At 38.2% G+C, this 16,471-nt stretch overlaps 1 protein-coding gene across 1 annotated transcript in view; it reads left to right on the top strand.

The window, feature by feature from the left end:
* HECW2 (HECT, C2 and WW domain containing E3 ubiquitin protein ligase 2) overlaps positions 1-16,471 on the top strand; it is a 320,314-nt gene that overhangs the window by 140,460 nt on the left and 163,383 nt on the right. The window contains exon 3 of the mRNA XM_056111748.1: positions 15,508-15,615. Coding sequence (XP_055967723.1) covers positions 15,508-15,615 — 108 coding nt within the window. The remainder of the gene's footprint in view (positions 1-15,507; positions 15,616-16,471) is intronic.

The raw sequence follows: 16,471 nt of genomic DNA, 5'->3' as shown, positions 1-16,471 counted from the left end.
AAATTCTCCCAGTATTTCCATCTGCACTGTTGAGAGTAATTGAAAAATTATTAGAGGAGAGAGTTTTTGGAGACGAAGTGCCAAGTAGCATCTACTTGCTTTATGTTGCTTTACAATCATCTTTACAATCATCTCTGATTCACTGGTTATCCATTGTTGTCATCCCTGTCTTGTGAAAAAGGTAAGTAGAGATAAGGAGTTAGTCACCTGGCTAAGCTCCCAAGCTAATGCATGTCCATTTTGAGTACAGAACCAAAGATATTCTGTACAGCCTACATACTGTCAGGGAGTTCTTAGATAAATAACCAACTAAATGATAAAATGCATTAAATTGGATTAAAATTTACTGAGTAAACATAGTAAACAACTTTAGTGTATGTCTTAACTCTAAATCACAGAGTGAATCAGTATATTTAAAGGTTGACTTTAAACACATTTACTTAAGGGGGGAATATTTAGTTCTTCTTGGTTGGAGATCTTGGCACTCAAAAATGCAGTTGCTGTTACTGTGACTTGCCTGTCATGTGTACAGATTAATACTTTCAAATTCTCCATCCTGTACTTTTTATAAAGTCCATGTTTGACTTGGGAGGGGAGAAAGTTAATCTTGACAATACTGACATAGCAGAAGAAAGCATAGGGGGGCCACCAAGAGATATACTGACCTGGAGTAGGCATTGTAAAAATATCTCTAGTATTTAACGTTAATATTGGTATGGAGGGGGGCACATACCCATTGGTTCTGATGGCTTACTCCTGGCCCTGCACTCGGGGATAACTCCTGGTGGGGCTTGGGGAACCATATGGGTTGCTCGGGATTGAACTCAGGTAGGTCATATGCAAGGCAAGTGCCTTACCCACTCTTCTATCTCTCCAGCCCCTACCTTAAGATGGTTTAGAATTCTCATGTTCAAGAGGGGGAAAATCATTTTAAATTCACCAGAAGGCAAGAAAGTTGAAAACTGAGATATATGTCCATGTACTTACATCTATAATAATTTATTGATACCTTGTACCTCTTAATAAGGGTGCCATTCCAACTATAATGAGAATCGGTTGACCTGATACCCAGTGCTAAGTGACCAACTTGTTCAAAACCCGTGACATGAAGCTAACATTGCAGGTTGTTCTCAAAAGGAGAGAAGGGAGAGCGAGTGGGAAGGAGGGAGGGAGAGAGGGAATAAAAGAAAAGGAAGGTTGGAAATAATCACTCTGGATAAGAATGAGTGCTAAAAGTAGGTAAGGGGATGTACATGATAACCTTTTAGTAGTTGTATTGCAAACCATAATGCTCAGAAAGTATGTGTGGGGGGTGGGGGGAGAGAAAGAGAAAGAGAGAAAGATCTCTGCCATAGAGCATAGACAGGCTGGGAGTGGAGAGTGGGTGTGGCTGCTGGCAGGAGGGAAACTGGGTAGACAATGTACACTGTTGAAGAGATGGCTATTGGAACAGTGTATTACTGAGACCCAATCATGAACAACTTCGTACAGTGTATCTCACAGTGATTCAACCAGAACAATTACTACACACACAGACAAAAAAAAAGAAGAAAAGAAAATAGGAAAATAGGGAAAGAAGGAAGGAGACAGGAAGTGAGCTTTCAGAAAAATGAAATGGCATATAAAATTATAAGACATAAATCTACAATGCATTAGATTGTAAAAAGTTAAGATTGTTCTATTAAAATTCTGTGGCGCTTTCTAAAAATGTACACACAATTTTTATACCTCTTCAAATCATGACAGTAGGTTCATGTCCCCGTGCTGGCCTATGGCTCTTATTACAAGGAGCACTGTTCTAGATTCAAATACAAATGAAGTACTTCCCTCTATTAAGTTAGTGTTCCTTCCATTGTCTTCCTAGTACTCATTTGTCTATTATACTTTTATTTTTTTGTAATGCTTTGGTTATACTCATCATGAGAATTGTTAAATTTAAAGGACCCAAAGAGATGGAAGATGCATACTTTTTTTAGTTTTTTACTATAATGAATTTGTAAAACCAAATGTGGTCTTCATACAAACACACACACACACACACACACACACACAAACCAATATAGGGTCTATAAGATTTTGAGACTCTAGACCAGTTCTTGTAGCATATGGTTTAATTCTGTCTATCAGAATTAGCTTGAGTGAGTGAGCAGTTGTTTAAAAACTGTATACTTCCAAGATCCATCTCACGGTCATGGTTCTCCCATTGTTCATCGATTTGCTTGAGCGGGCCCAGTAACATCTCCATCATGAGACTTGTTGTTACTGTGTTTTTTGGCATATCGGATACGTCACGGGTAGCTTGCCAGGCTCTGCTGTGTGGGCAAGATACTCTCGGTTGCTTGCTGGGCTCTCCGAGAGGGGCGGAGGAATCGAACTCCGGTCGGCCATGTTGGCCGTTTGTAAGGCAAACGCCCTATCACTGTGCTATCGCTCCAACCCAAGATCCATCTATTCTTATCAAATCAGAATTTGTGTGGTTTTCTCCATGGATTTTGGATTTTAAAAATGACTCCTAGGTCATTGTGATGTTCAGTAAAATATGAGTACTCTTTATTCAAGGTTTGGAAACGTGATTATTTGATTCTGCATCATTCACTTTAGAGGAAAATTATAATGCAAATTCTGGAATTTTTTACTAACATGAATATAGTAGAGTCTGTACCTATGTTCTTTTCTACAGAGAATCTCTAGGATATATTATTGAGTTCATTGCTGTTTCAGCCACATGCAAAGTATTATTGAGAGGGTCATAATTTGGGGGGCGTGGGGCACACCTGGTGGTTTACTTTTGGCTCTATCTTGGGGGTTACTCCTGGTGGTACTCAGAAGACCTGATATGATGCCAAGAGTTGAACCAGAATTGGCTGTATGCAAGATAAACACTTACTTCCTGTACTACTTCTCTGGCTCCTGAAAAGGCAGTAATTTTAAGGCAAATACACATATACACAAAGTACTTTAAAATTCTTTCTACTGATTTTATTTTATTTATAGTTTTGCATGAGTAAATGCTATTCTTAAGTTTTCTCTTTATATAATATAATCTTAATTTCAATAAAAAATAGTGTAGTGAGAATTCACTAGCCATTTAATTACTTATGAAGTGAATGAGGGTGATAGGATTATAGATAGACTTCCTTGATATTTAATTTAAATGTTTTATTGACATTAATATAGAATTGATACAAAATTCATCACAACAGAAAATATGCTACCTTCTTAAAAATATTATTACAAATTCTTTCATAAGGACAATTTTATCTGTAGAGCTTTAAGACATTTCACTAAAACAGAGATATGGCTATAGGTGGATTTTTAATTTTTAAATGAAAGTTATTGGAAGGAAGATCTCACACTTAATTCTTTTTTTTACTTCAGGAGTTTCATACCTGCTTGTGCCTATCAGTCCTTTAGCAATAAAAGTGAGATTATTTATTCTTTTTTTGTGAAAGCCAGTGTAACAATTTGATATTTGCCTTGAATTGACATTGATACAGAAAGGGCTCTCCTTACCTACCTAAGATGAGAAAAATTAGTTCTATGGGGACTTTATTCTCTTCCAAAAGATAGTAATTTACCAGATAAAACTGTAAAATCCTAAGAAAATTAGTATATCCATAATTACTTTACTGAACCAGAGTTCTAGGAAAATGAAATTAGCAGCCTCTGGAAAAGCTTGCTGTACACTATTTGTCTTGCCCTTGATAAAGTTACTACACCTCTGTAAGCTGCTTCCTCATAATAGCAACACACCTCCCACAATTGCTGTGAGAATTTTATCAGCTAATTCTGAAACACGATCTTGGCCCTAAGTGGATGGTGGCGATTGTTGGGGAAATATATGCAAAAACTATGCCACAATATTGGCCCTTGATTGAAATTAGATTCTTTCGCTGTGTGATCTTATAGATGCCAGTTATTTAAGTTCTCTATTGCTTGGCTTTCTTAATATGTGAAATTGTAATGAGGATCATAATGATTATGCCAGAAGAGTACTGTGAGGATTAAGTGGGGAGTGTATGCATCACCACACTCAGTGGCTGACACTTGGTGAGTTTTAAATAGATAAAGGGTCATAGCAAGTGTTTTATTGAATCAGATCGCCCTCTCCATTAGAAGCTTACATTTTAAAAAACATCTATTTCATTGCATATATCAACTTGCATTTAGATTTGTGAGTCTACTGAGATCTTTCAGAAACTGTTTTATTTTTGGATATATTTTCAAAATGTTTTCTGTTGTACATTTTCATTATAAGATTTTAGGATTCTGCAAATAGAGCGATGAGGATATGAGCGTTCACCTGACTGTTTTATGATCACAAAATCAGAAGAAAAAGCTTCTAATAAAAATTGCAGTGGATAGGCAGACATTTGCTGCAAGACTTAAATAATGCATAGGCATGATGTCAGACTCAAGCATGCATGAACACAAAGGAAATTCATAGGAAGCTTTTCAGGAAAAGGGTTTTTACTTTCTGATGTGCTAACCTTGGTTCTGTTTTGTATATCTGGTGCCAGCATGAAGATAGATGAGCCTAAAGGGATGGAGGAGACACTGGTGATTTTTTTCCTTTTTCAGTATTGATTGCAGTCTAAAGATTGTGTTTTTGCTCATTTCTGCTTTGCTCTTGATAAACATTTTGTGAGTGTTGGGGAGTAAGCTTCTTCAATTAAGTGATATATTTAACTTGCTATGACTAATCAGCACTGCAAATTATAGGTCCATCTACGAATGTTCTTCCCAGATCAATAGCTTTGAATGAGATCCGTGATAATTGGAACTTCAGAAGACAATCTTATGGAGACAAGGAAAATATTCCATTTCTATTCCTTTATTCTTACCTTCATTTTTCTTCCTCCAAACCAATGCTTAATTTCTAGTCCTGTCTTCCTTACTGCTTTATAGTGCCATCATCCCCTTGTGCTGTAATCAGACTGTTCCATTTTCAGTCCTGAAAGCCCTCTGCTGCTTCCTACCCCAGGACCTCTGCACAGCTGTTCCATCAGGAATGACCTTCCTGCCCAATCAAATCCCATTCATAGTTTACAGTTGAGTTCATATACTGATTCTTTGAGGAAACTTATTCTCCAGTCTAGCAATGTTTGCAGCTCATTCATTCCCTTAGGACTTCCTCTCCTAGCTTTATACTATGCATCATAATCAAAATCAAAGAATTGGTTTCTACTCTGTATATTTCATGAAGTACAAAAAATAACCAGCATATGTTCCATTGTTCACAACTCTCTCCCTCTGTCTCACTCTGTAGGGCATGATAGTAACAGAAAACTCTGAATATACTACTTGGGTACAAAGACAGTATTGATACGCATTCCCATTTATTTGTTGTCGACTTGGGAAGACCTTTCTTTATAGTGGAGTGTAGGTTGGAGAAAGGACTCGTATATGTAAATGCTGAGGTCTGATATTTTGTTTCCTGACTGTCTTCTCAACATCGTACTTCACAATTACTGGAGAGGTGCTAGCTGAACTACCTGTATTTAATTGACAATGACAGTGGTGGAAGGTGTTTGGCATTTTGGAGGTCGTGGTTGTGCACTAACTTCATATACCACATATATCTATATTCATAAGGAAGGGAGCAAGAGCAGGAGGGATGAAAGGATATATGCATGTGATAGCCAGAAATTTAAGCTCAAACATTCACCTAACCTCCATGGCTCTACTCTTATCTTTCTTGATTAAATTGAACATTGACTTCTATCTATTATGACAATGGCTTACATTAAGGAAATAGTTTCCTTTTAAAACGTGTAGCATCTCCTGCACCACCGACTGCTTGGTGCCCCTGGCCAAGGTCATCAATGGCAACTTCATCCTCGTGGGACTTATGACCACCGTCCACACCATCACTGCCACTTGGAAGACCGTGGAGGGCCCCTCTGGAAAACTCTGGCTTTCCGCATCCCCATGCCCAACGTGTCCATCATGGATTCACCTGCTGCCTGGAGAAAGATCCCAAATATGATGACATCAAAAAAGTGATGAAACAGGCCTTATAGGGGCCCCTCAAGGGCATCCCTGGCTACACCGGGGACCAGGTTATCTCCTGCAACTTTAACAGCGGTACCCATTCCTCCCCCTTCTTCGATGCTGGGGATGGCATCATACTCAGTGATCACTTCTTCAAGCTCGTTTCCTGGTACAACAATGAGTTTGGCTATAGCAATTGGGTGTGGACCTCAGGGTCCACATGACCTCCAAGGAGTAGGCACCACTCCCCACCCCCCCACCCCCACCCTGGACTAGACCACCAGCCCCAGCAAGAGCATTAAGAGGAAGAGCGAGGCCCTCAGCTGTGGGGAGTCCTTCCTGCACTCATTCAACACACTGAGAATATCCTGACCTCAAGTTTCCATCCCGACCCCTGAAGAAGGGCAGGGCCTTACGGAGCCCTGTCTTGTCATGTACCAGCAATAAAGTACAATGCACCCTGAAAAAAATTATCTAAAAGTGCCTATTTTCCATAAAGGCAGTTGGGATGGGGGGAGTTGGGGAGGTGGGAAGGAAACTGGGGACACTGGTGCTGGGAAATTACACTGGTGGAGGGATGGGTGTTGGAACATTGTATGACTGAAATCTCATCATGGACAGCTTTGTAATGCTTGATCTAATGGTGAGTCAATTAAACTATATATAAATAAAAAAATAAAAGTGCCTGTTTGTGGGCTGGAAAGCTAGTACAGTGGTTAGGGTGCTTACCTTGAATGCACTCAACCAGATTCTGCTGCTGCCCTATAGGCAGCCCCCCAAAACCGTGCCAGGAGTGATCCCTGTGTGCAGAACCAGCAGTAAGCTCTGAGCACTGTGAATGTGGCCCCTGAATAAAAACAACCCCCCAAACATTCCTGTTATTGTTATATGTTCAGTTCAATATCAGACTGGGCTTATGTTAGAGTTTCCGGAAGGTTAAGGGTCCATGGCTGGGGGGCCCAGAGTAGTGGGAGCATTGGTCAGGGCACAGAGGTCAAGGGTGAGTAGTAGTGAGAACTGCTTCCAGTGCGGAGAGAAGAGCTCTGAGGAGACTGCCACTCCTGACGAGGAAACAGGCACGATTCCAGGGTTAGAGCAGCTTTGGGGGCAAAACAGAGATACTGGCATTGTTGGTAAGATGTTGTTCTTTTGTTGTTCTGAGTTTGTACTACCGTTAGTGCCCGTGAAAAATGATAAATTCATCCTTTCTAAATTTTTCTTGATTTTTTTTTTGACAGTTGAGTCTGCTGTGGACCCATTAAGCCAGCTGCAAATTCGTGAGCTGACTTGAATTTTTGTGAGGATAATAAAGTGCGGGGGATACACTGTAAAAGAACTTGGGCTTGTGCTTCATTTCAGTTTTACTTTAAACCTGGGTCATGTCATTCGCTCTCCGTGTGGCTGTTTTTCTCTGTAACATGGATGTGATATCACTGTACACCTCAGCATTATAGCAGAGTGGCATTTATTAGGGACTTTGAAAAACAAAATGATTTATTAAATGTCCCTGCTACATGCTTGCTATTATTATTCGCTAAGGACAGGTACAAAAATGCAGTGATTTGCTCTAAGACTGAGGTGGGTTTCTGTGTCAGGAAGAGTCCAGAACACACAGTTGTTTATTCTGGTGTACCAGTGTTTTACTCAGTTTGTCCTGGAACTGTCCCGGTACTTTTGTGACCTCTTTAAGTTTCTTGGCAATTTTATGTCTGCTTTAAAGGGATAGTCGAAAGGAAATTGCAGCAACCAAATGTGTGTGGAGCTTAGATCCTGTTTCCCTCACTTTGTAGCAAAAGCACTTTACAAATGAGAATATTGTTTTCTGGGAAGTTTACTTGTCAGGAATGCCTTGCAGTCTTTGATTGCATTCACCCATTTGACCAGTACTTACTAACCATAGTCTTATCAGTCACTGTAGGTGGACAGTAGCACGGAGGCCGCTTTGTTCATTAATATGCATGTTAGGGCTGGGATTAACTCTCAGGTCAAGGATGCATGCCCAGCATGCACCAGATTCAAGTTAGAACCCTGCACCACATGGACCCTGGACACTGCTGGCTTAGAGCTCTGGAAACCCCAAGCACTGCTGTGCTGAGCAGCTTCACATTGCTAGGTCCAAGCAAAGAAGTAATCTTTCTGACTGACCGATTATCTCTGAGAGAGTCTTCCTGGGTACCATGAGCAAAGCTCCGCCCCCCCCCCCCAAAGTAACATATATGTGAATTGGCCATTCCCTCACTCCAGTTTCTTCCCAGAATAAGATAGCAACACCAGTTAGACTGTACCCATTTTCTGTTAAAAAGTTCTAAAAATAACTTCTGGATGATTTACCACATTTTTGAATGTTCATGAAAGCTGTATGATGTTTAAAAAGGCTTTTGTCCTTGTTTTCATTTTGAAATCACAAGAGCAAAAATTCCATTGTACATTGGTTAGGATGCTGTAAGCTATTTCAGAAGCCTAAAAGAATGCTCTGGCCGATTAGTGGTGATAGTGAATTAGAATCCTATAGTGGCCACTCTATTCTAAAAGGACAAACACCTTGCTTTGTGATAGCAGCTTGTTGATACAAGCCTACTCTCTCTCTCTCTCTTTCTCTCTCTCTCTCTCTCTCACACACACACACACACACACACACACACTCCGCGCGCATGCACGGACAATTCATTGGAATTCTCCCATGGAAAAGCAAAGGAAGGAAGCTGAGGGGAGGATGAGGCGATTGCATCCTGTCCCCTTTGGGGGTGTGGCCATGACTGGCTCAGCCAAAGAGACAGTAACACGTTGTGTTTTTTCACTTAGGATGCCTGAGCAGTGATAAGTCTTGATGAAAGGCAGGAGTTGCTGCCAGTGTTGTTCTTAGGTGGTGGAGATCTGCTCGTAGCTACTTTGTTAAGTTTCTGGAAGTTGGTGCAAAGAGGAAGAGAAAGGAGAGCATCAGTGTGGTGGGCCTGCAGAACCATCAAAGCTGCCTTAGGGCTCCAGACCTGCCTTGGCTTCAGTTTTGCCACACCTATGAAGGCGCTTGCTCTGTGGGTGGGCCAGATACAGGATGTTAAGGAGAATGAAACAAGTTTCTTCTTCCTGCTTCCTAAATTAGATTTGAAATGATGGAATCTACTCTTGCAGAGGTAGAAACTCTCTGGGATTCTGTGAGGTAAGGTGTTTGAAAGTTCTGTGAACTGAATTCTCCTTTTGCTTAATTTCTGTGTGGTAAATACAGATTTAGCTTCTGTTCTCTTTTAAAATTTCTTACAAGTGTTTCCCTTCTCATATTATTTAGGGAAGAATACTTTATTTTATGTGGTTTGGGTTTGGGGGGGGCCACGACCAGCTATCTTGGCTCTTTGCTCTGGGATCACTCCTGAAGGTGCTCGGGATTATATTCTGTGCCAAGGACTAAACAAGACTGTCTCTGGGAAGACAAAACCCTACCCACTATACTATCCTTCTGACTGACCCCTATTAGAGATCATATTAACAAACTATACAGTGTATTTGTCACATGGCGTCAACTTTGAAATGGAAAATAAGGAATCAGTGGTGGAGTTAGATTGTAAAACCTTTCAATTTGTAGGCCTTTATTATTTCTAAAACCCCTTTAGTTTGACATGGATTATTGGACTGTGGTGTTCAGTATGGGTTCGCCTACAAGAAGGTTTTTGCAACGAGCATCAAACCCTGTCTTGATTACATGACTTACTCTGTTATTTAATCAAGACAGATTATCTGCATCTGTAAAACTATTTTTTGAGGAACTTAACTTTTCAGAATGTGATACTAAAATATGTGTTTCAATGTAATGTTTATATGGACAGATGTAAATAGACATTGACTTTCCAGTGACTGCCTTACAACAAAAATTTAACTCTGTGAAAGTCATGACAAGCATTTAGTTTTCTGCAGCCTTTCTAAACTTTCTGTAATTAATCAAAATGAATGCATGGCAAAATTTCAATTCTGGTCTATAATCTTTTACAAACTAATTTTTCCAATTTTATTTTATTTATTTTATTTTCCTTTTTTACTTTTTGGTTTTAAGATATCACTCGATGATCCTCAAGGATGTGGGGTCAGTCTGTCATTATTTTTCAATTGTCAAATAGGATACATCTGGCAGTTAGTGCCTGAGAGGCAGAGACACTAATGCTTCTGTACTCTATTAGATGAACAGTTTCAGAGAATTACCCACTAAAATGCCAGTGACACTCGCATTGAGAAATATGTGTATAATGGTCACTGTGGTAAAGATTCAGATGAACAGTCTAAGCACTGGGAAATTCATTCATCTTCCCAACAGCTATACTGGGGGGTAGGGGCGCGTGGGGGGGGGGGGTAGAGGGGAGAATTCACAGGGAGCAGCCATTTCTGCAAAATTAATGTTCCAGAAAGAATATGCCTACATATTTTACTAAATATTTTCAAGCCTAAAAACTACTCACTTTTTACACACATGCTTTCTGAATAGAGATTTATAAGTTGAACCCTAAATTAAAATTTAAAAATCTGGTTTCCTATTGCACAGGGAGATGAAGGTACCTACATCTGGTTCTTTATTAAAACAAACTTAACGTTCATTGACTAAATTTTAAGGAGTTTTGTTTTTGTCCGGTTTTTACTTTTGGCTCACACTTGGCAGTGTTAGGGGCTTACTCCAAGGATCACTCCTAGTGGACTTAGGGGACCATATTGAGTGATAGGGATTGAACCCAGGCCAGCTATGTGCAAGACAGGTGCCTAACCTTCTGTATTATTGCTCCAGTCCCTGAATTTTAAGTTTTAAGTTGTCTCTCATCCAAGAACTAGAGAAACTTGAGATTATTTATGTTAGAGGCCAGTCTGCGTATATAGACCTAACATATGGCTCATTATACACACAAACTTACTTTTACTGCCTGTCCAGTTAGCCTCCATTGTTTAAGAGATAGTCTCCAAATACATAGGTAAGCAGACTTTGGTTTTAATTAGTGTGTATTTATGTAACTTTTACTTCAAGTATTTTTTAAAAAGTAAAACCTAAAGAAATGATGTGTGAAAGAATTGTGTTTTAGATATCAAGAGTAAAAGAGAGTATCCTTTGAAAGAAGGAAAAGATTGAGACAATGTAAAGCCTGCACAGTGACCTCTTAAATGTGACAGATTTACATACTGTAATTTTATTGTAATTTTAAGTTTTAAGTGACCTCTCAGGACTTCCTAAACTTCCTGAACTTGGTACTGCTATTATTTTTTTTTTAAATAAGGAAATAGATCTGCGCTATTGTAAGACTTGCCCAAGATTGTAAGTCCAAAACCTAGGAGAAATATAATTTAAACTTAGGTCTACTGTATCAGAAGTTCTCTCTTACTGACAGTAGCCTGGCAGCATTATCTTTAAGCAGTGCATCACTCTCTTTACACCTATAACAAATGACTCATCTCTAAAAGCCTAAGGCATCTTTTTGTGGGTGAATAGAGTGCAGAGTGAGCACCCTGGGCTTTACTGAGTTACTAAATCATGGAAAATGGGAGTTTTTTATTTTGATTGACTAACGGTGTGTGGAAGTTGGACTTCATGAGTTGTTTGGACAATAAGAGGGCAGAAGACCCTGCTGGAATTAAAGAGTGAAATTGCAGAGGGTGGTTTGACCTGGAGAGAGTGTGGAAGTGCATGAGTCACCTCACAGGGTCACTGAGCTGAAGGGTCTGGAATTGATGCATGGGAGTTTGTGCTCATGGTGGCTATTTATAGCTACTGCAGCTATGTCTACACAGGAAAAATGGAGCTGGAAAGAGGGTCATGTTTAGGTTATGCTCCAACACTTGATGCTGCGCCTAGGCAAGAAGCTCACAACTTATCCTCCCTTGCTCTTTTGCATTTCACTCTGCATAAAGGAGCCAGAATGATTCTTGTAAATGCAGATCATGTCACAGTCCTTCAGAAACTTTCCATTATCCTTATAATGGAATCTGAAGTTCTTTTTGTCTTAGGCAATGCGGTCTAGTGCTAAAGAACATGGTCTCTGGAAGTAAGAGTGTCTGGGTTCACATTTAGGTCCTAAAATTATTATGGGAATCTTGGAATAACTTCTGAACTTTTCTGTATTTTCACTTCCTTCTTAAACCTCATAATAATACTGATCTCAAAGTGTCATTAGTGGCAGTAATGAGTTAGTAAAGGCAAAATAGTAAAATAGCATCTGGCAGATAGTAAACTGTGAAATTTTTATATCGTTGTGTTGTTCTGCAAGCTGGTTTTGCCTATTTCTCTGACCTCTCTTCTCACTCTCTGCCTTATAAACTCTGCTCTGGATGCATCAGTTTGTTCCTTAAAACATGACATTTGGAACATGATAGATTTACAAGAATTTTGGCGGTTTTGTTTCTTTGCCTTTCTTCCCAATCTCCCTGTGATAAATGTTCTTACTTCACTCAGGTTCCTCTTTAAACGTTTCACTGACCAGCTTACATAAAATATTCTCCAATGGCCTCTCTGAACTACCCCATGGCTGATTGTCTTCAAGCTACACTGCTACCTGACATTACATTCTGTCTTTACAATTACCTGGCTTCATGGTTATGTAACTTCTTATTGAGCGCAGTCCCCACTAGAGCAAAATCTCCAGAAGGACTGGGGCTTTGAACTTCATATTACAACTTGTAATTCTGGCCTTTTAGAATATTTTTGAGAGAGAATAATGCTCAGTAAATAATTGCTGAATTAAGTTTCAATGAATTTTATCTTCCCCTTCACTTCTATAATTGGAGAAGATGGAAAACAGAAGAGTTGATTCCTGTATAGAAGAGGAAGATGCCTTTACAAGTGAAAATTTAGCCACATTCAAAACCCTGTTTTCTCTCTCTCTCTCTCTCTCTCTCTCTCTCTCTCTCTCTCTCTCTCTCTCTCTCTCTCTCTCTCTGTCTCTGGGCTCCTCTGGCTTTTTCTATCTTGTGGTGTCTTTCTCATCTCTGGTAAATAATACTCGAAGCTTTTTTAATATCTTCTGAAAAAAATGGCCTTTCATGTGACCATAATGCCATAGAAGGTGCATTCTTAGTTGGTGTATCATGGCATCATGATTTTAATTTATAAATATGCCTGACACTCTCGCACTTCTTTTCTCCATCCATAGAGAACTTAACTGTGAAGAATTGGGCATCTAGGGAAAAAGGGTAAAAAACTAATGCCTAGTTTTTGAATTACTGAGAATTTTCCTAGTCATTATCAATATCTTAGTAAGATTAGAATTGTTTGTCCCATAGTAACAACAACTGACACCTCTTTGCAGTGTACTTACGATCTGAGTTAATATTAAAGTTTTCCTCTCAAGCTGCTGTGGGATTCCATAACCTGCCTACCACATGTTTATAGAAAATTTACAAAATTTTAACAGTCCCTGGGAAGGTGTGTCATTTTCTCAGGTTTAAAATATTTATTTTGGGGGCTGGAGAGATAGCACAACGGGTAGGGCATTTGCCTTGCACGCGGCTGACCCAGGCTCGATTCCCAGCATCCCTTATGGTCCCCTGAGCACTGCCAGGAGTAACTCCCGAGTGCAGACCCAGGAGTAACCCCTGTGCATCACCGGTGTGACCCAAAAAGAAAAATATATATATTTTTTGATTCAAATTATAATGTAATATCTCCCTCCAAATCCCAAATCCCGAATAGAGCATCTAATTTGCAACTGTATCCCAAACAAAGGTAGGACACTTTATAATACAATCTCAGTTGTAGTTATATTAAATTTGAATCCAAAAGGTAATTTAAAATTGATGGAGGTCACTAATTAAAAAATAATGAAATAATAAAAATAATATTGATGGAGATTTTTATGCAGTTTTGGGGAGATAATCTAAGAAAGGATTTTTTTAAACTTGAAAGGAACTATTTGTGTCATATTTCCTTTCCATAATGCGGTCTGTCATGTATCATTTGTCTGTTGCAATTTTTCATCTTTCCTCAACTCTTCTGGATTAATAGAAGAGTGAGAACTTTGAGTAACTTGTTTTTTTCCTGCTTGTCTCTAGTACCTTATGAGATTTGAAATATTAATGTAAATGGAAATATTTTAAAATCCAAATTATGAATAGATATGTTCAAAGTATTTAGTTATCTCTTCTATATGTTATCTGATTATCTTAAAAATATCTCCACAAAACATTTTCTGAAATTTATAGCCATATATAGGAAATAGTAATTATTTTGATCATTTTCACATTTCTTTGTAAGATATTATGAGGAAGGAAGATATAAAACAATAATTTTAACTTCATACATTATTTTGGGCTGGAGTGATAGCACAGCGGTAGGGCGTTTGCCTTGTGTGCAACCAGCCCAGCCGAGCCAGGTTCGATTCCTCCACCCCTCTCGGAGAGCCCGGCAAGCTACCGAGAGTATCTCGCCCGCACGACAAAGCCTGGCAAGCTACCCGTGACATATTCGATATGCCAAACACTGTAACAACTGTCACAAATGTTACTGGGCCCACTCGAGCAAATCGATGAACAACAGGAGGACAGTGACAGTGACAGTGACATTATTTTGCCTTTTAGTAATATTTAAAAATGAATTAGACTTTCAAATTACTCTGTCACCTTCTAGATTTATATAATTAATTCTACATTTGTAAATTTAAAAAAGTATAACATGCTAGACCTTAGGCAATAAGAGTAATTCTTACCACTGAAATCAATTCTAAGACCGTTTTTAAATTTTTTTTATTAATTATGGGACCCTTCTTCCACTCATCCCCCATAATAAACAATGGGTCGTAAAATAGTTTTTTAGGTAGTGAAGCCAAAGCATGAATGGATGCCTTATGGACTTACACTATAGCTCTTCCAAAGGTTGTCTTCATATGCATCTCCTGAAGATGCTCCAACCATGAGCAATGTGGAGCCTTATTAATTACAGGGTCACAGGGACCTAATCATTCCTCCTCTGTTCTCCTTAAGCACTTTTTAAATCATCCACTAGCTCTTGTTTATATTGTATTGTACCTATGCTAGTTTTCCACCCCAATTCATGTCAAGTTATGGCAGAAAATGGTATTCATAGGGTGAGGGATATGCATGTATATATAACTAATGTTTAACTAATATTAAGCATTTTCTTGGAAACATAAATTCACAAAAATTAGAAAATGTAACTATTAGACTTGCTGGTTACTCTTCTCTCTCTCCTTTTCCTAGCAAACTGGTGACTTGGTAGGTCTCCTAAACTCTCTTTTTGCAAATTGGTGGAGTATATTGACTCAGTATTATAGTTAATATCCTTCCTCAATTGTGAAGCATAGAAACACAGTTAATAATAATGTTCATTAATATCTCCAACCTCTCCTTTTTCCTTTCCCTACTTATTTTGAAACTTTAAATTTTTAAATGTTTTAATCTTCCAGCTAATGTTTACTTGAAAATTTTAACTTTTAAAAAAATTTCTTTTAAAGTTCTTTTTTTAAAACAAATGTTTCAACTGAGAAGGGAAGAATAGTTTACCACCCAACTGAAAAGTGTATTTTAATTTTATTTCAGATGAGAATTCTCCAGCGAATTTCTGGGATTCTAAAAACAGGGGTGTGACTGGAACACAAAAAGGACAGATTGTATGGAGAATTGAGCCTGGGCCCTATTTCATGGAACGTAAGTAAATGTGAATTAGGTTTGCTATTGAACAGCCCATATATGTGCAAAAATATTTGGAGACATTCTGAAAATATTTTAAAAACTTGGCCCAGATTGATAAATTCATGCCATTAGATTTAAAATGATCGATGTATTTTTTATTGTTTTATAAGGCATTCATCATGGAAAATTAACATATTTTGAAAAAATACATCTATATTGTGATATATGTACTTACACATGCATACATATATGAAAATGTACTCTGTAAATATATATGTATACACATTTTGTGTCTATGCTTATAATATTTAATTATATTAGTTTTAGTAGCAGAAATATTCAAGAATTTAGTTAACCTAAGAGTTTAATTTGCTTTTGAATACTTAGCAGCTATTTTCTCAGCAGCAGAATAACTTTGTGTCCTGGTCTTTACAAATGAAAATAGATACTGTGTGTGTTTCTAGGGGGTGTGGGGCACACTGTCATCTTGTTGAATTAAATTAACTGCAAATAATAGCCATTACCCAGTAGATCTATTATAGTTATTTGTGGACACAAATGCTTATATGTAATAGTACATATTTAACAGAAATACCTCATTCTTTTTATTCTTGGTGAAAAGAACATATTTGTCACTAATTTTACTGGGAATATAATATATAAATATGTCTTTATGGAATAGATGAACAAATAAATGATTTGCTGATTGGTCCACATGAACTATGTTTATAGAATTTGTTTTTCTTAATGTTGAAAGAATTAGTTCTTTAGGATCTTTCTGATTTGCTTAACTTGTTTATGAATTAAAGTTTTCTATATGTAAGAGATTTAGTATAAGAGAAAGAATGCCTTATACTAGTATTAATATGGT

The sequence above is a fragment of the Sorex fumeus genome, unplaced genomic scaffold (assembly GCF_029834395.1).
Source record: "Sorex fumeus unplaced genomic scaffold, SorFum_2.1 ptg000014l, whole genome shotgun sequence".
Taxonomy (NCBI): Eukaryota; Metazoa; Chordata; class Mammalia; order Eulipotyphla; family Soricidae; genus Sorex; species Sorex fumeus.
The sequence above is the reverse complement of the archived record's forward strand: the minus strand, read 5'-3'. Positions and strand labels throughout refer to the sequence as shown.